Below are 24,953 nucleotides of genomic sequence, written 5' to 3' on the forward strand. Positions count from 1 at the left end.
CTGGGAGGCATGCTCCCAGCTGCAGCAGAGACATTCCCACAGAGTGTCATCAGAATTGTCAGATGAAAGCTTCTGTGTGAATTTTTGATAGCCGTGACTTTAACGATACTTTTTGTAATTCTACTTTGTGCTGTACTGGTTTAGAAATAGACTGATGGCAGCATATCTGGAATCCGTCTCTACCGTGGTGTTTGAGAAGGAAGAGAGTTCAAATGTGGGTATCATCATGCAGGCCTGATATCAGTCACTTGGATGAAATCATCTGGAGCAGAAAGGCATATAGATGAAAACAAACTATAAAAATGAGAATAAGACTATTCTCTCAGCTCAGACCATTATACATGTGTCATGGGGGTCCTAGATCAGTGGATGAGAGGTTTTGGTTACTGTATATACTGCAGTGCCAGTAGCAGGCATAATATGGGGAGTTAAGAATGGATTGATAGCCTTTTGAATAATAGCAAATGTCCGTTTACAATCAAAATGGAAGTTTTCTGCATTTAATTTAGAGATTTTTATTAACAATAAAAAAGAGCTGAAAATACTTCACAAAAGGTCTAAAAAGAAAATTGCATCCTGATAGCTACCATATATTCCAATTCCCATCAGGGTGCTTCAGAATGATTGAAAATATATGAGAACTTGAGTCTAAAAGCAAGGCTTGCCAGAAGTGAGGCTTTTTGCTGCCTTCTCAAACCCATGCTTCGTGGATCTTTGATGCAATCACAGGTCCTATATGCTCCCTCCAACCTATGTCAGTTCATAGAATAGATATTATTAAAAGTATCATTGAAATTTTCAAATTCCTCCTTAGAACTGGGGGAACTATTTGCAGTACATTTATTCATTGCATTTAGCTCTTTTCCTGTTTGCAGAGCATGAACAGACCATCACTTCTAAAAAAATTTAACTCCTTTAAGAATTTGCTCTTGGCTAGCAATACTTGGTTGAATGTTTTGTGGCAATAAAGTCCAGCCTATGGATTCTTCTTGAACGATTTGCTTTTTTTGAGTTTTAATATTAGCATTTCAGTATTTGAGTTGTCTGATTGGTCTCCTAAGTCATATGTTATTTATTCTGTTCTTTGATTGAATTACCTGTACTTTATAAGCCATTTCTGCCCTAAATAAATGTTTTAGAATTGAATTTTGTCTGTCAGTCTGAAATTCATTTCCTGCAAACAATCCTATGAAGACAGCTTTGCTCATATGGATCTTCATGAAAAGTGAAAATAGAGCAAAACTTCTTGAGAAGTCACTAAGCCATTCAAACAATTTTTTCACTTTTTTCCAACTCTGCTTTTATACATTAGTACTATGAGTAGAGCTTGCAAAAACTCATCAAATTTGAATTTTCAAAAAATTTCAATTATTCCAATAACAGCAAAAAAATTTCATTGAAATTTTAAAATCTGAACATTTTTGACCAGGAAATTAAACCAGCCTTAGTACTTGAGGAACTAGTCATACTAATCTTAAGACACTAATTATAAGTCAAACAAACACCTGGACGTAATTCTCCCCTCAGAATTTGACTCCCACAGACATGTATGGAAGTTGTGGGCATATATCCGGGAGCAGAATTTGGCTCAATTCTGCTTACAAAATGCAGAAAGGAGAGAGCAAGAAACCAGTTACACAAAGTATGAACTAAAGTGTAAATGTCTGATTTTAGGGTAAGCCTGAATCAACTGGCACAGATAAGGTAGGGAAATAATCCTTTAAACAGGAAAGCAGTGTGAATGTGCAAATAGAAATATACAGGAAGAAGCATATTGCAACAAAATTAAATGAAATAAAGTTATTTTCATTCTAGTTTGCCATAGCCTTAATTAAAATGAAGTATTCAATTGCAATGTCATCCCATGAAAAATATACTGCAATAAAGAACTATTTTGAGTCTAAAGCCAAGGTTTGACAGAAGTGAAAATGTTCCTATAGCAAATAGTTTATGGGCAAGCCTATTTGCAGTCTGTCTCACAGTTGGCATTGGACCCTGGGAATTCTTGCTGTACCAAGAGCAAAATTTATGAAAGAAAGCACTACCTCTGTGGCCCAAAGGAAGCAAGTGCTGTATAAATGAATATTGGCTGACTCTCGCACTATATGGGAGATGGATTGGGACTCTAACTTTACAGAAATAATACAAAGAGCATTTTACCATTGAAACTGTGGAGTGAGGATCCTAGATAATGTCTTTCCCACAATTAATTGCTTTTAGTCATATTAAATTGAAATTCCTCATTAGTCAAGTTACTTGAGTTTAGGGCCAATTTTAACAAAACATTTTAATTAACCTTCACTTCTGGTAACATTTCCTTACAATGTTATCCAAATGTTTACTCAGTCTGCAACCCAAAAGCCCAAAGAGCTACTTTTAATCCCATGGAAATACTGAAACATTCCCAGTGTGATGCCTGTCCATTCTGTCTTTCCTAGCTCCACAGCTTGTCCATTATTTAACCCTATCCAGAGTCTGTTTGAAAAAACTCCTCGCTGCCAGTAAGCCACCAACCCCAGGCTCATAAATGAATTACTTTTGTCTTTAAGTCAAAGGTCCGGGCTGAGCTTAGGTATGCACTATCCCAACAGGGATTGTCAAAGGCATTGTTCAGGGAGATAAGGCAGCTGCTGCTGCACTTTTCAAAGGGTGCAGAATGAACTTCCATCCACATGAAGGCAGCTGCACTGTTTCAAGCCAATTTCCCTCCCTTTGACCTTGCCCTCTCCCTGTGGGTTGGCAAGCAGGCTGCAGGTGCCAGTCTGGTACAGTCTTTGTGGTCCCTTGTGCCAGAGGCCAATGATAGGGAAGGCTCCTTGCATCCTATGCTGTCTCTTGTGCAAAATCTCACCGAAAACTTACAGAAAATAAGAGCATGTGTATGGCGAGGACTTCATTTGAGGGTTGTATTTTTAGCGTGGCTGGCAATGGCATATCACCTGTCCATCCCCACTGCATTGCTTGCTCTTTTTTTTAGCTTTTGGTTTTTGAGGGAGGGACTGGTTTTCAAGGGAGGGACATCCTCCTGGTTCCAGTGTCTCAAGCCTCCTGTGGTCAACTCAGCTGCCATCACGAGACACCCTGGAGGTTGTGAGGGAGCAATATAGAATATCAGAAATGCACTGATGTCACTTTGGGTGTGAACATTTTCATACAGCTCCACAAGTGACAAGAGGGGCTTTTGCAGGAGGTGTCAGTCCAGCATGGCGGAAACACAAGTTGTCCTTGAAGCAGGTGATGTGGAGCTTTTAGCTGGACAAAACTCAGGCCGTCTATGCAAATTGTTTAACAGGAGATCAATCTGGTAGAGTTGTCTCACCTAGGCCATGCATTTACATGTCTCTTTTGCATTTTTCTTTCCTTCCCTCTAGTTTCAGAGGCCATATGACTATTCACCCCCATTTCGATTTGGAACCGTTCCAAATGGGAGCACAGAGAGGAACATCAGAAACAACTACCCAGATATGCACCTCTATATGACAAAGTATAATCAGAAAGGCGTTGAGGATGCATTGGTCAGCTTGAAAACTGGGTAAGCATTTTTTATTTATTTTAATGAAAGCTGCAGGCTTTACAGAAACTGAGGAATATTGATCCACACTTATAATGATAAGTGCCTGTCAGATACCAAGCCTTGGTTCTGGCTGAATGGTTCTTCTTCTCAGCGATGGACTTTGTAACCACAGGGGAGCAAAAGCTGTCTGCACATAATATGTGTGCCATTTTAATCATGTTGGAGGCTGTGATACCAAACATGTGGTAGGTTCAAAATATGGAATTAAAATTTCTCAAATTGAGAAGAAAAAAAGTACAAATCAATATGAAAACCCAAACCATAATATATTGGTAATATGCCCAACACTGAAGAAGCATGATTTGTGACAATCTGTTCTCTACTCTCTCCCTCCCCATGGCAGGGTTTGCCCTCTTATAGGAAACCCTCCCCTCTCGCCTTGCTACCGTTCTGGAACTAGCCTTTTAAGTTTGGCAAAGCCTAGCAGGTACAACCTTAAAGTGGCCATTTTGTGAATGGCAACCCCCCCGTCCCCTCTTCTAGCTAGTCTATACCTTTTAAATGTTCCTTTTCTTATTGCTGATGATCTAGCATTGTGCATTCTCACAGACACAAACCCATTTGATTTTGTTCTTCATAAAATCTATTGGGATGGGATGGACTGCAAATGTTGCCTAATTCTTCTGCCAACATTGTAACAGCATCAATGTCCTTATTCCTTAAATACCTTAATTTGGATGTTGTTGCAGGGTATGCACACCCTGTCCCCATTTCGGGGCAGGGTTGTGATACCGCTGCCGTTACAGTCTCCCCGACAGCCTCTTGGCCGAAAGTGGCCAGAGTCACTGCCAGCAGTCCTTATGTTCAGGGCAGTGTGGTCTAGTGGCTAAAGTTGATATGACTGCCCTCAGGTGTAGGGCAATATGGCCTAGCAGCCAGGGTCCATATAACAGCCTTTGGATACAGGGCAGTGCGACCCAATGGCCGGAGTCAATATCGCAGTCCCTAGGTACAGGGAAGTGAGGCCCAATGGCCAGTATCCAGGCAGGAGGAAGGGGCTGCCACTGGTGGGGGAGGGTGACAGCCCAAGCAGAGAGGCCCAGGCCCACCCAACTCTACCGAGCTTCAACCCAGGGCCATGACGGTGGCAGAGTGCTCTGCCATTGGGTCAGCGGGGACTCCCACTGAAACATGCTTACTTCACTCAGGTGGGAGGTACCACTTCCACATCCTCTCTGGGTCACTTCCTACTACGTTTCCAGGCATTGTAGTCCATTGGGGTTCCTGGGCTCCTCAACATGGGTGATTCCCTGCGGTTCCATCAGCCGCAGCCCTCCAGTCTGGCTCTTAGGGTCTCCAGTTCCTGCAGGCAAAGGCTGTGATGGCTCCTTGGCTGGCGCATCAACCCAAGGTCCTTCCCCTACGGCAGTCAGCCTAGAATGAGCTGGGTTGCTCCCTTTTATACCGAGGCAGTAGTTGGGGTGTGTCCAGCACGTCTGGGGGGGCCAGACTTCCACCGCCCATAGTGTGGCGTTAACCCCCTCTTGTCCAGTGCAGGGTATGCACACCCCGTCACAGATGTAAACACTGTACACTGCCTTCCTGTCTTTGAACAAGTCTTTTCTTCTTTGAAAGAAAGGTTGATCTCCATCCATTTGCACCCTACAGGTGTGTCTCACTGCTTGCATATCACATACCAGTGCATATTGCTACAGTAGCAACTTCTGAACAACACAACATTAGTTGTGATCATTTTTTATAAATGTATGGGTCATCTTCAGAATTTGACATTTTCTTTCTAAAACCTGATTAAAACTATCAAAATTAAGTATAGTAGAAGATGGAGATTGTTCACTTTTACTAATGATTCGATTCCAAATGTATTAATCAAATGAGAGGTTCAGGTTAGCCAAAGATTGAATTAAGTGGCGGTATATTTCCACCAGTGGCAATCTCACATCTTACTCTAATGCATATCTTTTCTTATAAGTATTTAAAGTTAGTATGGAAGCTAATTTTCCTGCTGCTGTTTTAACCTGTTACTTTTGTTTGGGCCTCGTTATCCAATCAGAATAACAGGTGCCTATCATTTTAATATACATCTCCTTTGTGTACTGGTAGACAGTTGTGTTATGTCTCTTCTTATGTCCAGATGCTCAAGTCTCTCTTAGCCTTTACTTGTACTCTAGGTCCTGTCCTATAAACTTTTATCATTTTATTGCTCTTTTCTGAACTGTTTCCAATTTGTCAATGTCTTTTTAAAATATCAAAACTGAAGGCAGCACTGCAGCTTATGTCTAACCAGTGCAAGTTATATGTTTGCTAGTTTATATGTGTGTTGTGAATCATGATTGGACAGCTGAGACTAACTGCTTGCTGTATGAAACTTCCTGAAGGTAGCTACACTCAGCAAAAGTCTTTCTCTTGGCCAAAGATTGTGTATTTGGGTTGTTGTGTGTACTTGCGGGGGGGTTGTACACATTTTATGCAGTGTCGTTTTTGCTCCAGCTGCTTGCACTATAAAAGACTCTAAGACGTTGCTGTGAAACACAAATAAAACACCATTCAGGTGATGGTGTGTGAAGGCAGTTGGCTGGTTGCAAGGGAATTCTGAATACCCACTAAAACTCAAAACTGATTCCTGTTGCACCAGCTGTTCCTCCTCCCTACAAGATTTAATCCTCTTGACAGCATAAACTATTCATTTTCATAGACTTTTCCCGCAGGAATTTCTTTTCCTCCTCTAAGTGATTTCTCAACCTGGACATTCCTAGGTGTCTACCCTGCTTCCCTTGAGTGACACTTTTGCAGCAGATGGTGCAAATAACCTGCCATGTACAGTATTTTCCAGATCAGTATAAGACAACTGTTACATACAGCTTAGTTCTTTAGTGTTTTGTCTCATGGCATCTAAGGAAGGATTAAAAGGCAAGTGAAAATACACCATCAGCTGCTGAAGTTTCAGACTACAAAAGTGTCACTTTTTCTTTGATTATATCCTAGTATCTATCACGCCAGCAGGATTATAGCACCACAGTCAGAAGGGGCTGGATATTATTTCCCCTGAGACTCTGCAGAACAAAAGCTGCAGAGGGTCCAAATCAGTGTTATGATTGTGGACACTCACTCTGTTACTACAGAACACTGTATTGCACCCAGCCAGCACATCAGTTGCTTCCCGTTATGTTCTTGAGTTATATTTATGTCACTTGTGTCACCTGTAGTCAGGAGGTCCTCTGTTACCACATCTCTGCTATTACATACTCAGTATAGAGATGGCTCAATCTCAGTGAACTGACCTGCCCCTGTGACTCCATTCCCTCTTCTTTACTGGCTTCTGTTGCTTCCCATCTGAACTCCTCTTTATGTTCATGTTTATTAAATACAATGTCAAAACAAAACCTACAATTTACAGTCACAATAGGTTTACAGCACACAAATACAAAAAGAAAACAGCCAAACTTTTCATACCCTAGACTATTCGTCCTGAGAACTAAAAGGTCAATTTGATTGATTTTTTTTGCTGAACTCATCTGTTTTTTTTCTCAGCCATTGCTAGCTCAAGCTTTTTCTGCAACTGCCAAATCTCTCTCTGCCCCTTTGTCTGCCATTTTATTTAGTATGCCATCTATTTTCATGGCCTTCATGCCCTCATTACTGTTTTAATTCCTGTGCAGTCCAGTTTCACTCCTTTCCACTGTAACCACTGTCATTCAGGTCACCAGTGAATACCTCCTGGCCAAGTTCACGGGCTCTTTTCTTCATTCTCATCCTCTCCAATCTATCTCTTACCTTCATCACACTCCATTCCTTTCAGCTTTTCTTCTTTACCCTGGCAATGTGGACTATGTGTTGTGGGATGACATTCCCCTTGGCCAGCAAACCAGGGACTGAAGCCAGGGGCCCCCAGAGCTAAAAGCATTAGCTGCTTGAAGGTTTAATGCTCAGTTTCTTTCTTTCTTTCTTTCTTGTCCCTATATTTGTATTGTACTGTCAGTGTCTAATTAGCATGGAAAACTCCTTGGAGCAGGAGTCTGGTCTCCCTTAATACAGTAATGAATACTTAGTACTCAATACGTATCTAACAATAATGGTGTGGTATTTTTGGCCCACATAGAAATCAGACTAGAAAGTGGCCTCTTGTGAGATATCAGTTTGTTTTTTTCAGACTCTGAAGGTTCACACTGGCTTTGAATAAGCATCAGCTTTTTTGTATACTTTTGTGACCAGAACTTCCAAATCATTTGAACTTTGACCATCGCTATTAGAAATACCATAAAAACAGTGTTCATGTTGTTTTGGTACTGACATTTCTGGCCAGGTAGCAAGCCAATTTCCTCATGCAACAACTGTCCTTCCCTCTCTGAGCCTGAAAGTTGTTCCCATTTCCCTGTGCTTAATGCAAAATAAGACATTTAAATACCATGTATTTTTGTATTAAGCAGCCAGCAGACCTTATGCTATTTGCTGTTTGGGTGTTGTCTATAGGTATGTAGATATTTGAACAAGGATGTGAGGGTTTTTTTTCAGTTTCAGTTTTCAGTCTTTGGGCATACAAAATGGCACTGCCACTTCTACAGGTATAAAGAATAATGTGATAGTTCAGTAGGAAGTTATTAACCTAGGCACTATGGCTGACTTTTAATTATCATCATGGCATGATCTAGAATATGTATTGGGACATTAGCTGTTCTGGGTGCCTCTTGTACCTGCATGCTGAGTGGGATGCTATGATGAATCATATGCTAGCCTTTGGGACCCAATCCTACCACACAGTGTGCAGCCCCTTTATCTTCTCAGCAGGTGTCCCACAACATGAGACAAGAGTGCTGGAACAATTTTTATAGTCGGGGTGCTAAGAGCCATTGAACCAAACTGTAAATCCTGTATATAATGAAAACCACTTCAAGCCAGGGGCTGTGACAGCACCCCTAGATCCAGCACCTATGCCATGAGATTTTCCTTACTCTCATTTCTCATTATTCTCTCTTATTATTATGGTAGCTGAAAGTCCATCTTTCCTTTAGAAGCACTGGCAATTGGAAGTGACAACATGGGTGATTGCAGGAGAAATACAATCTCACTTTATCCTGGAAGATAACATGTCATTGCTCTAATCTGCCTCACTGGAATTTTCTGTCTTAAAGCAGCGTACAAAATAGTAAATGTTCTTGGTGACAACAGAAGTCTGTGGAAAATTCCCCCCAAACCGGCAGCATTTCTGTGATACTTTTATTTTCTAGTCGATTTGGCTCAACTCCTACTTTAATACCAAATATTCTAGCAAGACGTAAGGCTAATCATGTAAGTGGTGTTTGATATATTAGGTTATTAAAGTAAACTGCTGCAGGTCAGAAGCTGATGCAAAGGAGGAAGCAGACACAGAACTCCACACACACAGAATACTATAAATTTATTTTTCTGCATTAATAATTTTGTTTATTAATCAATAAAGGATGATAGACTAGAAAAGACCTGCAAAATACTAAGGGATAGTTCTCTAGTACACCAGTTCTGCTCCATTGTCACTCCATTAACTTCAGTAGATTTTTACAAAACGGAGATGCTAGTCCTTCATTCATTTTAAAATGAATTATAAGAAAACAAAAGAGGTTTGCTACTTTGCAGTCCTCTACAATAGTTATGAAAAATAGATTCCACAGGGTGTCGGTCCTGATCTCTAATTTGGACAGTGAAAACTATTGGTCTGGGCATCCATGACACTCAGCAGCCCATTCCATTAACCTTGTCCAGGGCTTTGTGTGGCAACACTGCAGTACACACACCATCTGTAAATGAGAGAGGCCAGGAGTGTTGTAGTGCGTGTGTATGTATGTGGGCACACAGTATCCTGAATTTTTTAAAAATCCACTTTGTGTTTGCTACAACTGAATCTAGTCTTTTTTCCACCATCGGGACACTACAAGGGCTGGAAGAGCCAGAAAACAAAGCTTTTAAAAAGTAATTGCAAAAACACCTATTGTGGTACTTGAGCTGACTGGTATTGGTTTAGAATCAGGTCTCAGGATAGTTAATTGACTGTCGTGCTCACTCACTGGATGGAGGATCAGATTTAGGATTGAGGTTCAACGTGAGATCCGATTTACACAGAAAAAATGTTTATTATCTCTATCAGCCCTCCTGTAATTACTACTTGGAACTTGATTAGAGTAATTTTCATAGCATGGACAAGTAGCATGACTGCAAGCCTCAAATAAACAAGTAATTAAATGCTGGATCTGAAGAGACTACATCCCAGATGTCATTCCACTTACTCAATACAAAATGAAAAAATGAGTAGAAATTCAATGTATTTGTCACTGTAGATATACAGGGCACGAGTCTATCCTTGTTTACATGGGTGTAAATCATGAATAACTTGATTTAGCTCAGTGGAGACACATCAGTGGAAAACTGGTATAAAATCAGATTCAGGCCTAAGGCTGCAGTAATGGAACCAGCTACACTGGGAATGGTGTTTGCAGGAAAATAGTAGTACTCTGGGGCAGTCTCTGTGAAGTGCCTATTCAAAAAGATTTGGAGAGAAAGGAATGCTAAAGAGACTGGAGGACTAGGACCCAGACAGATGAGTTTAAAGAGACCTAAGTTGGTAATTCCTTTTCTATATTTTGATACTGCAAGGTTCACAATAGTTATTTAAAATTCTGCTGTTGTATACTTCCAGATTGTGACTCTTATGTACTTCACTCAGGAGAACATTGTTACTGTAATTGGGAATTTCCCTTTGTGTCACCACAGTCTTTGTTAATAATGTACAAACACCAAATTAGTTTTTCTTTTCATCCACTTTGCTTTGTGCTATTTGTTAGATATTAGAATCCAAAAGAAATCTCTCTTCATTATCTATCTCATATACCGAACACTAGTTGTTTCCTTTGCCACAAATGACCTGGGGACGTGTAGGATGGTTGCCATGGAATGACTGATTATGATGGTTTTCTTAATCTCCCCCCACCCGAACTCCATTTCTCTGGAAACCTCCTTACCCTGAAGTACAACTGTCATAAATATAAAGAGAAGGGTAACCACCTTTCTGTATACAGTGCTATAAAATCCCCCCTGGCCAGAGGCAAAACCCTGTCACCTGTAAAGGGTTAAGAAGCTAAGATAACCTCGCTGGCACCTGACCAAAATGACCAATGAGGAGACAAGGTATTTTCAAATCGGGAGGGTGGAGAAACAAAGGATCTGTCTGGGTGATGCTTTTGCCAGGAACAGATCAGGAATGCAGTCTCAGAACTTTTGTTAGTTATGTAAGGGGACTGTTGCCCCCTTACTGACATTCAGTGGGGGTGTTTTAGTTGCTAGCTCCCAATACTCAAAGGGGGGTCAATGGGGAATCAGGACCCTGAGACTGACAGTCCCCAGGAACAACGGGGAGAGGCCAATGCTCCAGGTCGGCCTGAATGACAGGGTGGGCAGGCTAATCAGAGAGTCAGGAGGCCAGGGAGGTCCCGTCCTCCGTGTGAGCTGGATTTGCCTGGGTCAGACAGAGTGGGGCCGAGCTGAGGAGAAAGCAGGGGCCCAAGCTGAGCTGGGCAGCAGAGCTGTGCCAGATCCAGAGGGACCAGAAAAGCAGCCCAGAGAGAGCAGACCCTGTCCTGGGAGCAGAGCTGCAGCCCCAAAGCCAGAGGCACAGCCCAGAGAGAGCAGACTTGCCCTGGGAGCAGAGCTGCAGCAACCAGAGCCAGAGGGGCCAGAAAAGCAGCCCGGGAAGTAGGTCAGGGCTGGGAGCAGAGTCACAGAAGCAGCCTGCAGAGCAGACCTGTCCTGGGAGCAGAGCTGCAGCAACAAGAGGCAGAGGGGCCAAAGAAGCAGCCCAGGGAGCTGGAGGCAGAGCAGCAGCACCAGTGCAGAGACAGAGTGGTGGAGCTGGGACTCGAGCAGTCTGCAGCTGGGTGCGGCGAGCAGCTGGGGACCCTGGACAGCGGGCCCAGCACAGGGAGACACCAATAGGCTCTGCAGGCCAGGCTTGGATCGTAACCCCGACAGGGCGGGGGCGACACTGGGAAGAAGGGTCCTACCACTTAGAGCCTGAGAGCGTGTGGCCACCACCAGAGTGAGTGTCCAACCCACAGCATCCCTGCAGCACAGCCGGGGCCTGAGAAGAAGGCCTGGGACTTACAAGGAACAGACTGTGAACTGCCCTGACATTCCAGAGACACTGTTCGTGATGTTCCCTGCCACAGAGCGGGGTGATGTGTTTCCTTTAACCTTTCCCATTTTTCCTTATTCTTTTTAAAATTAATTATTGATTAAATAACTTGCATTTGCTTTAACTTGTATGTAATGGTCAGTGGGTCAGAGAAGTGCCCAGTGCAGAGAGAGTACCCTGGAGTGGGGACACCCTAGCCCCTGTCCTAGGTGACCACAGCAGGGCTGGGGGTCGAGCCCCCCAGGAGTCCTGGGCCCAGCCTTGTTGGGGTTACAAGGACTCTGCCAGACAGGAGCGTGGAAGGGGAGTCCTCAAGGGCAGGGAGGCCACTGGGTAAAGGGAGTGGGAGTGAGGACTCAGATCCTTTCGCTAGCCCACTTCACCGGGGTAGTGCAGAAGCCAGGAAAGTTCCCCACAATAGCGGGACTATTCCCCCACTTACAGTTAGTAAGTAATCTAGTTAGAAATGCGTTAGATTTCCTTTTGTTTAATGGCTGGTAAAATAAGCTGTGCTGAATGGAATGTATATTCCTGTTTTTGTGTCTTTTTGTAACTTAAGGTTTTGCCCAGAGGGATTCTCTGCTTTGAATCTGATTACCCTGTAAGGTATTTACCATCCTCATTTTTCAGAGGTGATTCTTTTACCTTTTCTTTAATTAAAATTCTTCTTTTAAGAACCTGATTGATTTTTCATTGTTCTTAAGATCCAAGGGTTTGGGTCTGTGTTCACCTGTACAAATTGGTGAGGATTATTATCAAGCCTTCCCCAGGAAAGGGGGGTGTAGGACTTGGGGGGATATTTTGGGGGAAGACGTCTCCAAGTGGGCTCTTTCCCTGTTCTTTGTTTAACATGTTTGGTGGTGGCAGCATACAGTTCAAGGACAAGGCAAAGTTTGTACCTTGGGGAAGTTTTTAACCTAAGCTGGTAAGAATAAGCTTAGGGGGTCTTTCATGCAGGTCCCCACATCTGTACCCTAGAGTTCAGTGGGGAAGGAATCTTGACAACAACATAGCAAACTGTACCAAGAGCTGTGACAAAGCTAGTCAAGCCAGTGGAATAAACATGTGCAAGTTTCAGTTAAAGCAGAGAAAACCCCTCTTAGGGTTTAGAGCAATTCGAGATATGCAGGCTGGCAGAATGACCCAGCAGAATCCCAGTTTCAGTCAGCAAGGACTTTTCTTCAAAGAATAGTGCTTACAAAAAGGAAGTACAAAGTAAGTTATGAGCAGAATGTGAACAGAAAACTCCTGAGCCTGGAGTTCAACCTAGTCCTATAAAAACAATGAGGAGTCCAGTGGCACCTTAAAGACTAACAGATTTATTTGGGCGTAAGCATTTGTGGGTAAAAAACCCACTTCTTCAGAGGCATCTTCTGCATGAAGAAGTGGGTTTTTTACCAACGAAAGCTTATACCCAAATAAATCTGTTAGTCTTTAAGGTGCCACAGCCTCCTTGTTGCTTTTGTGGATACAGACTAACACGGCTACCCCCTGATACTCGACAGCCTAGTCCTATGACTTTTGATGTGGAACCTGGTGCTCCCAAAACACAATCTTTCAACACTGACTGCATCTACACTTGGAGGACGGGATGTGATTCCCAGCTCGTGTAGAGACACTTGTGGTATCTCTCATTGAGTTAGCATTCTAAAAAAGGTATAGCCATGGTAACATGGGCAGCAGTGAGTGACTGCATGAGCTAGCAGCCCCAAGTACAAACTTGCCTGGATCCCATGGGTACATACTTAGGACAGCTAGCCTGTACCACCACTCACCACTGCCCGTGCTACCATGGCAGTAGTAGTATACTACTATCTTTCGCATGCTATCTCGATGAGATGTGTAGACATAGCCAGACTCTCTTCTGATCAGCCACTTCTATAACTTGTCCTCCACATGCATGTTCAAGGGAAGGAGAAAACATTGCAAGTCCTTTTTAAGCCATCCTTCTGCATATTAGGAGGCATCTATACTGGCTGAAGTCTTCTATGCTCCCAATTTCCTTCAGGAATCCTCTGATTTTCATCTCACCTTTGCGATTTCAAAGGCTGAAATTGACTCTTTCACTTGTGCTGACTCCACACCACCTCCGCTCAGGTTTGTCATGTATTTGAAGAGCTTGAGAGAGGATAGTGCAAATGAAGGGTCAGTCAGCAGGCCTGGCCTGATAGCTTCCGCATAGCAACAGAGCCCTGCCATCGCTGTAGTGTGTGCATCTATAGGCATCAAACAGTGAGCTCCATGAGTTGCAGTGATCAAGGGGACCAGTGCTGCGTTAACCAGTCTAAACTTTTAGGGCCATTCGTATCATTAGAGTACCTGTTGATTCACATTACGTCGATCAAAACCAGAATAATTCCTTGAACAAGAAATAACCAGTCGCTTGTGTTATGTTTGCAACCTGTGTTCCAATTTTTGTTTGCCTTATTTTTTTTAGGAAGGGGTAGGTAAAGAGGAGGTATTTCTCTGCAAACAAAACAAATTTGAGATGGGCAATTTTTTATTTTTGGTTCTCTGGTATTTGTTACTACTGTTAGTAGTTTTTGAATCTGCGTATAGCCATTTCCCCATGCACAGCTCTCCTGTGCATCACTGAGATATGAAAATGACAGATGGGGCGGAGACTTGGAGATTGGGAGCAGCACGAGAGATGTATTTATTTTCCTGGCTTAGGCCTTTGTCCAAGCATGTCTACACCTGAATTTCAATAGGGCTTTTTACGGCTAATGGCTTAAACCAGAAGCCTTAATTAGGGAAATCTCTTCTTAACATAGAAATCAATTAGAATACATCTCACTCACACAAACACACACTTACTAATTGAGCACCTTGTTTTTCTTTGTCACTTTTCTCATGTACTTTTCTATCGCACATGGATGTTGCTTGAAGAAGGGTGGTCACAGTGTCTGTCTTATCTTACAGAAAGAGATGGCTTATTCAGCTGATAGATCAGAACTGTGGCAGGCCCATTTAAGTGAGAGTTTCATTGACTGGATTAAGTTGTCAATATATTTTATTTTATGTAGGCTACAGTTACAGGAGTCCTTTGTACTCCATGAGCCAATAGTCCCCTTATATACAATCTGCTACCCCCACAGCAACATGTAAATCCATCTGTGCTTATTTGCAATAATTGATGTGGCTAGATATCCAGGTGCTAGCTGTTAAGCAGCTAGGCTGATGCAGAGGTTTGCACAGGAGGGAAGCTGCCTTCTATTTAAGGATGCAATGTTTGTCAATTTGCACACATCCAGTTTAATGGCCTAGTCTGTAGCTGTTAACAGACTAAGGATCAGCTTGGAAATGTAATTTTAGCTCCTTTGTAATGCAAGACCTTTGGAAGGTACAGTCCACAATTTATTATTAGGCATTAAAAATCTCTGAAGTTAGACGTTATCACTTTTCAGACATGTTTCAAGTTTGTAGGGTACTTCAACGGTATCATTCGAATATTTGTTTGTTTAAAATTTTTTACTGGCAGATAAATTATTTTGTCATGATGCCAAATAGAAAACTACATCATAAACAGCCAACTGAGAACAAGCTGAGTGGGAATGGCTTGAGAGAGATGTTTTCCCATGGGAAAACAACAATGTGAAAATATTGATCCAAAATCAAATAATGTTTAACATAAATAGGGCTGGGCAAAACTGCAGATGCACAAATAATCCCTGAAAGTCCTTGTTTGTTCGCTATCTTTGGCTTTATGTTATGTTTTTGAAATATGTCCCGTTCACAGCTTTGCAGACTCCAGTTATCCACTAACAGATACAAAATGGCCAGAAGCAGTTCTAGCTCCCTCTCCAAAGCATTTTCACCATTACCTGGAGGGTAACACCCTCTGGCAGGGAAAGCATAGTTGAGAGAGAGAGTGTTGAAAGAGACCTGAAAGGGCTAGGGTGTATAGGGATGTGAGATTTTCTTTGCTTTAGATTAGAATGACATATTTAATGCCTCAGAATTTTCCTGTTTGCCTTTCATGGCCTGCCCATTGGTTGAGAAACACTGCCCTGGGCCATCCAGTCCCTCTAACTTTTGTTTAGCCAAATTTGTTTGAATTTTGTCTAATTTATTACATTTCTGCATACCTTCAAATAATAGTGTCCTAATCTCATCCAAAAAACGGAAATCTCTCCCTTGAGTGACTGATTTTCCCAAAAGACACTTGCCCTGTGACTCTGTTCTTCTCACTTCCTCTTTCTACCCTAGCACTACCAAACTTACTCCTTTTTGTGTCTTGTAAAGTGTCAAAATAGAATTGAAATAGAGTAAAAGAAGCCACCTAAAATAAATGGTTTTTTAAATGGCTGAATCCTTGTCCCATTCATATTCTTAACATTTCATTAAAAGTATAGCACGTTAATAGGTATTTGAAGTTCTTAACACATTGGAACCTAAGATTTTCTTTTTCAAAGTGTCATGTCTGAATGTCTTGGAATGCTCAATATTCCATCCATTTTCAAATCCACTTTTGTACCTGACACTCCAGTTCATCACACATCATTTGGAAGAGTGAAACGGTTAGTTTGCTATTTCCACTTAAACTTTAAAAATATGCAGACTGCGACATGTTTACCCTTACAGTGGTCCAAGCAGTAGAAAAATATAGGGATCAGTCCTGTGTCCACAGGGAGATGGTTGGGGTGCCAGAATAGGCCTTTTCCATCAGTTAACTTCCATAATTCTATTAATTTGGAGGCGTTTGTTTTTCTGCATTGTTGCTTCACAGAGTTATTGTATGTTCGGAGATTTCAAGATTGTATAGGCTTGGAATTAAACTATTGTACTTGAAGTGCAAACAAATCCACGGGAACTTCTGACTTTTCTATTTTCCAGAGTGATGGAATGGTTGCAGATAAAATGGTGAGTCAGGAGACAAAGGAGAGGTGTTGCACTTTTCTTGTTCATTATCTTTACAAGCAGTTGTCTGAGACTGTGGGAAGCTCTTGTCAGATTTTTGGTCTGTCTGAAAGAAATTCCATTACTGGTTGTCTTTTATCTTGCGCCAGATATTACCAGCTACATGACTAGTGTTATAAAGCACAGAAATCAATGTCCAGTGGCACTACTAATACACATTGTATTGCGGCCCTGTAGAAGGGGCACAGCATCCTCCTGAGCACCTCCTTGAGAGGGAGCGTGGCTTTAGAGACGCTGGCCGCGGTTTCTGTTAACAAGGTCAAACATCTCTGGCCACGGACAAGCCAAATACTCTACAGCAGTATATCTCCTTTTGGTAAAGCCTCTGGAAATGAGCACTTGTACAAGGGTTTAAAGGCTCTGACCTCAGAGCCCAGCTAACACTTAAGTCCCAAAACAAAAGTCTCTTGGTTCCCTCAGCAGCTTCTTCTGCTGTAAGGCCTCAGGCTTCTCTGCTGCCTGGAAATACCTGCAGTCTTTCTCCTGCTTGTTCAGGGTCTCCCTCAGGCCTCACTGCAAGGGGTGCCTAGTTCCTGTTCCCAAGGAGGACCCCTTCTCTGGAGCTTTCTTTCTCAGGTGCTTTTTATAGCTGAGTTCTCCTAAGCTTTTTATTAGGCTCTGGTGCTCCTTGCTTAATTAACTGCCTTCCAGCTAGTTAGACAGCTAACTATGCCCAGGTGGACCTGGGTTGATTCACTCCCTTCAGTGGAGCCCATCACAGGTAGGCTGGATAGCTGATGCCCTTAAAGGGCGTGCTCTGTGACAGGCTCATAGCAATAACTATAAAATGCCTTAAAATACTTGAGAACCTTTTAAGTTGCAGGTTATACTCTACCTTATATGGCTTTTTAGTGCATGCCCTAAGACACTATTCTGTAAAGGAGGAACTTGCAGGAAAATTACTGCACATTATTTCTTCAGGGCATTAGAAGATTAGTACATAGAGATTTTTGTGAGAGTCTAAATACCCGGGGGGGGGGTGTTTGTGCACCATGTGTGATGAAGAAGAACATTATTGCACCTGGTAATCTTCCTTCTATGAGCTGTTAAAGTTACACACTGATAAACCCAACATTTGAATGCGCAAAAAGGATGAGTAGTTGATGCCTCAAATAATTGACTGTCAATGTTTTATAGGAAAATGTGCAAGAAACATAGAGTATCCGATTACCTAACTAGCCTCTGGATGTCTTTAATCCTTACAAATCAGCTGCCAACCCATTTATCTGGCAATGAATTGGAGACTTTCAGAGACTAAGAATCCATTTCTGCCGTTTACATCTGTAAAAAATAATCCAAATTTCAGTAGAAATATGAGACAGGGAGAAGCAAATTAATTCAGATAAATTATATTATTTGAACTTTAGCTTACAACTCAAATGGAATCTGGACCTGAGTTTGTCTGAAGTTCAAAAAAATTCTGATAATTTTTTTCATTTCTATGCCTGTTTATTTTCTGGTTCTGTGCTGACCTGGAAGAAGACATTCTGAAAATATCTGTCCCTGTAGTGCAGTAGTGTAGTTCTTCCTGATTAGAAGAACCAGAAAGGTAGAGCTCTCCAAATATTGTCAATCCAGGAAAGCAGATCTGAGAATTGTGACTATTCTAGCTAAGACTACCTACTTTGGGGTACTTGCCTGCCCAGCACTAGACCTTTTAAGGTTCACCTGTGATTGACAAGATATTGTATTGGTGGAGAAATTCCTTCTCTTGGACATTTCTCTAGAATTGCCCTAGGAAGGTCTAACTCAAGATGCTCTAAGCAAAGTACCCAGTCACCTTAAAGATGCTTTGCCCTCTTAGGAAGCACATTTACACCTGAGCAGTGCCTATTTAGTTTGACAATAAATGTAAAATCCAAATACATTTTTTTAAAAGATCTGAAGGGGCATATATGTGAGCAATGACTTTATAGGTGTCATTCTGTGCCAATACTCCATGGAGCAGGTCAGCCCCCTCAATATTTTTTCTTCTGGTCGGGTGAGTTCAGTCAACTCCCACAGTCAATAACTTCATTTAGTTTGGTTTGTATAGCTGTGGTACTTCAATTTCAATTTGCATTCTTGTACTTGAATTTGAACCTCAGTTCACATTCATGTATCTGCACAGTGAATGGAGTTATCCTCAGCTGATGAATAGTTTGAGTCACACAAATTGGGCATTGGGCGGAAAGTTATTATTGAATGAGTGTGGGGTTAGAAGGGTATTATCCTTAATCTTGCTGTTCCAGTAGCAAGCTTTATTCAGAGATCTGTTTGTTAAAATACTGTTTCTGAAATCTAATCAGCCTAAAGATTTGCACCTCAATTGGGACTAATTTTCTTCCTTTTTACTATTACCACTATTATTATTGTCTGAAGTAAACAAAAATCGGCCGTTGGACTGAAGATAGGATGTGCCACTGCGTGCATAAATTGTAAAGGATTAAATTGTACTCAGCTTTGTGGCAGTTTCCCCAAAACTTTTGAAAGCTGAGGCCCTGTGATTGGATGGACTAGGCCCAAAGGCCCCCTACTGGAGGCCTCAGACTTTTGCCAAACCCACCCCAGGAAAGGAGCAGTGGAGAGCAGGCTAGAGTGGCTGCAAGGGAAGCAGCCAATCAGGGCCCAGGAGGGCCATATAAAAGAAGCCACAGAGATGTAGTTAGTTGCTGCTTGGATCAGGAGAAGAAAGGACTGTAGGCCTGGCTGCCTTGAAGAGCAGCAGGGCCATGGACAGCTCAGTGTGGACAGGGACCAGGGGAGTGAGACGCTCCTGGCTGGCTGCTAGGACCAAGTAGGGACTGAGCCTGGAGAGGGCTGCAGGAAGATAGTGTCTTCAGGGAGGAAGCCCTGGGGATACAGCCCCATACCAGGGCTAGCCTACTTAAAGACCAAAGCTCAGAGAGGGCTAAAGAGAGACACCACCAGAGGGGTACTGAGATAGTCCCCAGTGGCCTGTATACCCTGGAAGGGGTTTGTGATGGTTAACATGCAGACAGGGTGATTTGGACAGAGCACTGTCTCTGAAAAACCCATATGAGAACCACCGAAAGGGGTCACCAGAACTAAAGAACACAGACATGCCCAACCAGAAGGGGGCACTCACAAGAGGTGGGTGCCAACCCCATTACAGGTCCCTTAATCTACTTTTCAGGAAAATGAAACTAATCACACTCCCTGTCATTCCTGCTATGTGAAAAGAGTGATAACTCAGAGTGGATTGTGTAGCACTTCGTGTGATGTTTCCTATCCTTTCTTACATGCTTTAATGAGCAGCAAACTAGTTAACAATGGTGCCTGCAATTTACAGTATCATTGGTACTTGACACAGCAATGGCTCTCAACCTGTCCAGACTACTGTACCCCTTTCAGAAGTCTGATTTATATTGCATACCCCAAGTTTCACCTCACTTAAAAACTATTTCCTTACAAAATCAGACCTAAAAATACAAAAAAGTGTCACAGCACGCTATTACTGAATAATTGCTTGCTTTCTCGTTTTTACCATATAATTATCAAATAAATCAATTGGACTACAAATATTGCACTTACATTTCAGTGTATAGTATTTAGAACTGTATAAACAAGTCATTGTATAAAAGTTTAGTGACTTTGCAAGTGCTTTTTATGTAGCCTGCTGTAAAACTTGGCAAATATCTAGATGAGTTGATGTACCCCCGGAAGATCTCTGCATACCCCTAGGGGTACACATACCCCTGATTGAGATCCACTGTGATATAGCACCCATTGGAATGAACGGGGGAGTTCACACCTCATAATTATTATTTCAGGTGCTCTACAACCTCAGACGGCATTGTGTCAGTTACATTCAGATACATTTTTAAGATTTTCTTCACAGCTGTAACAGATAAACTTACTTTAAAAAAAAAAGAAGAGAGGAAAAACAGAGAACAATTGTGAGGTCTGTGCTCCCCAGCTAATTGTTCCTGCCCTGCTCTTCGGAAAACACTGACTTCTGGCCATTTATTTCTCTGTGCTTTTAAATTCCTTTAGATGGTATGTAGGTGTTAATGTATATACCCTTTAGGTTTTTTATTCCATTTCTGTCCAGATCACGCTTTACAAATGTAATTATATTTAGCCTTTTTTAAAAACAAATTGGAAGCAATGTAAAAGGGCTGGCAATTGAATTAGTTAAAGGCCTTGTTCCACTCCATTCCATCTGGGGAATGTCTCTTGTTTTTCTTGAAAAAATATTTTATTCGTGTTACTGTCAGTTTGATTTGGTGATGAAGACAGACGCTTACTGCAATATGCTGTATTTATCCTTCACTGTGCTACTTTAACTGCGACAAAATCTTAAATCTAAAAACGTATTCCCTCAACTAGATACTTGTTTTGAGTTTCTTGTTTTAATAAAGTGAAGCTTTACAAGTACAGTACTTCCTCACCTGGCTTCTGAGTCTGGAAATAGGACTTATCCTATCACATAAAACAATAATAATAATTATACCTTTTACTTTCAGTCATTTCTGTTGTTGAGAGAAATTTTATATGTATTGGGAAGGTAGTTGGAGGAACTGAGAAGGATGTGAATGGAATTGGATTGAGAATGAGTTATGTGAATATGTCAGTTCAGGTCACAATAGACAAATGATGCAGAAAGATTCATATGAGCTTTCCTGGTAGCCTGAGGTTGGCCTGGCAGATGAGGTAAAGCCTCTACAATCAGTCAAAATGCAGTATGGTGTCACTGCTCTAACAGAAATTTGCTTTTAGTGTGGTCTCTGCATTTTCCATGTATAAATTTGAGTGAGGGCATTTTGAGGCAGGAGACCGATAAAGAGGAGAAGACTCACTGATCAATCAGAAAAATAGGTTAGATTCTCTTTTAACCCAGATAGTCAGAAGGAATGGGTAGGTAATGTTCCCCCGAACAAGCGGACAGCTTCAATGTGTCTGAAAATGCAGTGTATATAAATTCTGAAGAAATCTATTGTTTTTATAAGGGTCTATCTGGACAGGTACTATAGGCTGGAGCTACTGAAAACAAAAACATTAGATAGTGTAGCAGATATTTTTTTGTTGAGCAGTTGCGTGGGAGACATAGTTTGCAGCTGGGATTTACAATGGGGTCTCTTTCTTCTTCCAGCCACAGCATCAGAAGTGTCACACAGGAAACAGGACATCCAGTGTGGTCCCTTTTCTGTTTCAGTTACAGGCTCATCCCATCTCTGCCCCCAGTATTTCAACAGAAGGATATGTCGAAGTCAAAAATACTGCTGTATAGCTAAAAAAGCTTAAAATACAGCCTGGATTATTTTCTAGGATTCCTTCAGACCCACTTGTTCTTGGATTTTTTTAATTCTGCATCATGTCTTTTGCTTCTAGGTTGCCTGCTCAAATCTAGCACAAGCTGGTAGTGACAAAAGTTGTAATGGCCCTGTGATGACTTTTGTCTGCTTCCCAGTGGACAGGCACTAACTGGGAGGACCTGCAGAGAGGCTGTAGTGGACTACGGGCATGTCTGCAGTACAAAATTAAGTCAACCTAATTTATATTGGTATACAGCTGCCACAGTCATTTCATCGCTTGTGCATGTCTACACTCTGCTCCTTATGTCGGTGGTGTGCATCCTCACCAGGAGGGCTTGCACCAATTGAGCTGTGTGTGGGGCACTGGGGGATGGCTTCTGAAAGTGATCAACAGTTGAGGTAAAGCAACACAGTGTCTACAATGACCCTGCATCGATCTAACTATATCGATATTGACTCTACACCACTCGGGGAGGTGGAATTAAGTCGGTGTAGGGAGTGAGTTACATCAATGGGAGCGAAATTTTAGTGTAGATACTGACAGAGTTAGGTTGATGTAAGCTGCCTTGCGTCAAACTAACTCTGAAGTATAGACCAGGGCTAAGCATTGAATGATGCTGGAGACTGAGTTATCTTCTCAGCCTTAAAATTAGGCCTTCTGGGGCAGGTTTTAAAGGCACCCTTATGAGATTGCATGGCTCTGCTGCTGCAGTAGATAGGCCTATTTTATGGATAAATGAAAGATTCTTTCTCCAGGACTGTAAATCCAGTATCCTTTACGAGCAACATATTTACACACACAATGTGTGAAAAAGAAACTCCACAAAGAGCATCTTGAGGTAGCTCAAATATATTCTCATGTTTCACCCAGCCTTGAGCAGATTCCAATAGATTCTCTAAAATAGAACAAAATAAAAAGTCCCACTTTAAGGGTTGCTGTAAAAGTGACAGCTGTTCTGGCTACTATTGAATTTATTTTAAAAGGCAAAAGAATTTGGACAGAATAGATATAAGGTATCTGTAGAGTTCATGTAGAAATTCTGCAGTCATCCAAAGTGAGTTAGTCACAGAATCATGCTAATGATGCCAAGTCAAAAGAGCAAGAACATTCTTGGTAAATAACTTTGTAAAAAGCGCTAGTGGTTTGAAGAATCACTAACTGTTGCTCTGATCTCTGTGGTGAGTCAATAACCCTAGCCAATAAAGTATGCCCCAGACACCTCTGCATCACATGATGTATATGTTAATGCACATGACTACAGCTTTGGTAAATACATATCCTGTTGGCTATTCACATTGTAATTCCTTTGTAGTGGAGTCATTCTGTCAATCACTTACAGCAAATCTGGAGGAATTAAGGTAAAATTTGGTCACTTCAGGTATAACCTAGGTAAGCTTCCAAAATAAAAAAAAAGGATCTGTGATTTCATTAATTAATCTGCACAAGTCATTGAAAGAAAAAGTGGCCCATTAACTGCCTTCCATTAATTAGCCTTAATTGTATAATTTGCCTTGAAACATAGTACACAAAACCAAGAAAGAGAGACACATAAGAACATAATGAGAGCTAAAAAAGAAACTGCTGATCCAAGTGAGAAAGCAAGTGTTCATAGAATAGATAGCTGTTTACAGAGATAATGCTATGCATTAAAACTGTGATATAGTTGCAGACTTTGCATATTAGGGTGTACTCAGCCTTTGTGCTTGTGGAACCATAATATGCATTCATAGTAATAATACTTAGCTTTTATATAGCTATTTATAGAACATATTAAGGGGTGCTGGACAGAAAGCACGTAGAAATAAGAATGAAGAGCTCTGGATCTGAAGTTAACGTCTTGTATATGACAGATGAACACTTCACTTAATGGTACCCATTTAATAAGGAATTCCTGGTGCGTGTGTGTGTGGAACTAGGGCACTAGTCGAGAAGGGGAAAATAACTTCAGTCATGCACCAATCCCTTTGATCTGCAAAGGAACCAGGATATTATTTGTTCAAGAAACTCCATTTGACAGAAAGGAAGAGTAATGCAAATAACTATGGCCACATCAAAGCGTCTTCTAACTTTTCTGAATGTCATGATGTACTTCATATTTAGACATAACAGTTATAGAAGGAAATCTGTTTCTCCTTTGCTGGTTTACTGCTCCGTGTCCTTGGAAACACTGAGCAGAATCCATGTAGCCTTTTTAGCTTATTTGCATAGTAAGGACAGGAGACATAGGCGGCAACTCCATAGGTACTCCGGGGCTGGAGCACCCACGGGGAAAAAATAGTGGATGCTCAGCATCCACTGGTGACCCGCCAATCAGCTCCTCCCCCTTGCCCCTAGTGCATTTCGCCTGTTGGCGGGCCCTGCCGATCAGCTCCCAGCGTCTCCTGACCGCCACAATCAGCTGTTCAGTGGTGTGCAGGAGGCACTGGGGGGAGCGGGTGCAACGGGGCGGGAAGAGGCAGGGATGGAGAGGAGCGGGAAGAGGCAGGGTGAAGCGAGGGCAGGGCCTGGGATGGAGCAGGGGTCGATCACCCTTGGCAAATGACAAAGTCAGCACCTGTATCTCATGAAACATGTAAATGGTTAATTATGCCAATTAGTATTTTAATCTGAAATGTATTGTTGTCTTTTGAGGTTTAAGCCATGACCAATAAAGGACCATTTTTCCCCTCCCTTGAATACATTTATTTCACATCCTCTGATTTCAGTGGCAGTTGTGTGCCCATATTGAAGACCAGAATTTAGCCCAAAATGATTGTTAAATTGGGTCAGTATTAGCTTCTCAAAGAAGTATTTTTCCTAGCCCCAGATAATAGTCTAAGTTTATCTGGATTCCACTAGCCATGGATGTCATTAGCGAAGTGCATGATGCTTCTCTAGTTCCTTCAGGAGATGGTGTGTGAAAGTCACTTGATAAAAACTGGGTGGCCTGAACTGAGAACTACCAGATGTGTTCTTCTGCTGTATGTTCCATTACCTGTTGTTTCCAGGCAGTAGTGTGAATGTGCACCATTGCAATATGTACCCGTCAGGACCTATGAATTAAAACATGATTAGCTCACTATTTGTTTGATGTGTTGCTTCTCT

At 41.9% G+C, this 24,953-nt stretch overlaps 1 protein-coding gene across 1 annotated transcript in view; it reads left to right on the forward strand.

The window, feature by feature from the left end:
- Positions 1 to 24,953, forward strand: part of GRIN2A (glutamate ionotropic receptor NMDA type subunit 2A) — a 288,119-nt gene that overhangs the window by 224,871 nt on the left and 38,295 nt on the right. The window contains exon 9 of the mRNA XM_074965468.1: positions 3,372 to 3,532. Coding sequence (XP_074821569.1) covers positions 3,372 to 3,532 — 161 coding nt within the window. The remainder of the gene's footprint in view (positions 1 to 3,371; positions 3,533 to 24,953) is intronic.

The sequence above is a fragment of the Natator depressus genome, chromosome 10 (assembly GCF_965152275.1).
Source record: "Natator depressus isolate rNatDep1 chromosome 10, rNatDep2.hap1, whole genome shotgun sequence".
Lineage (NCBI taxonomy): Eukaryota > Metazoa > Chordata > Testudines > Cheloniidae > Natator > Natator depressus.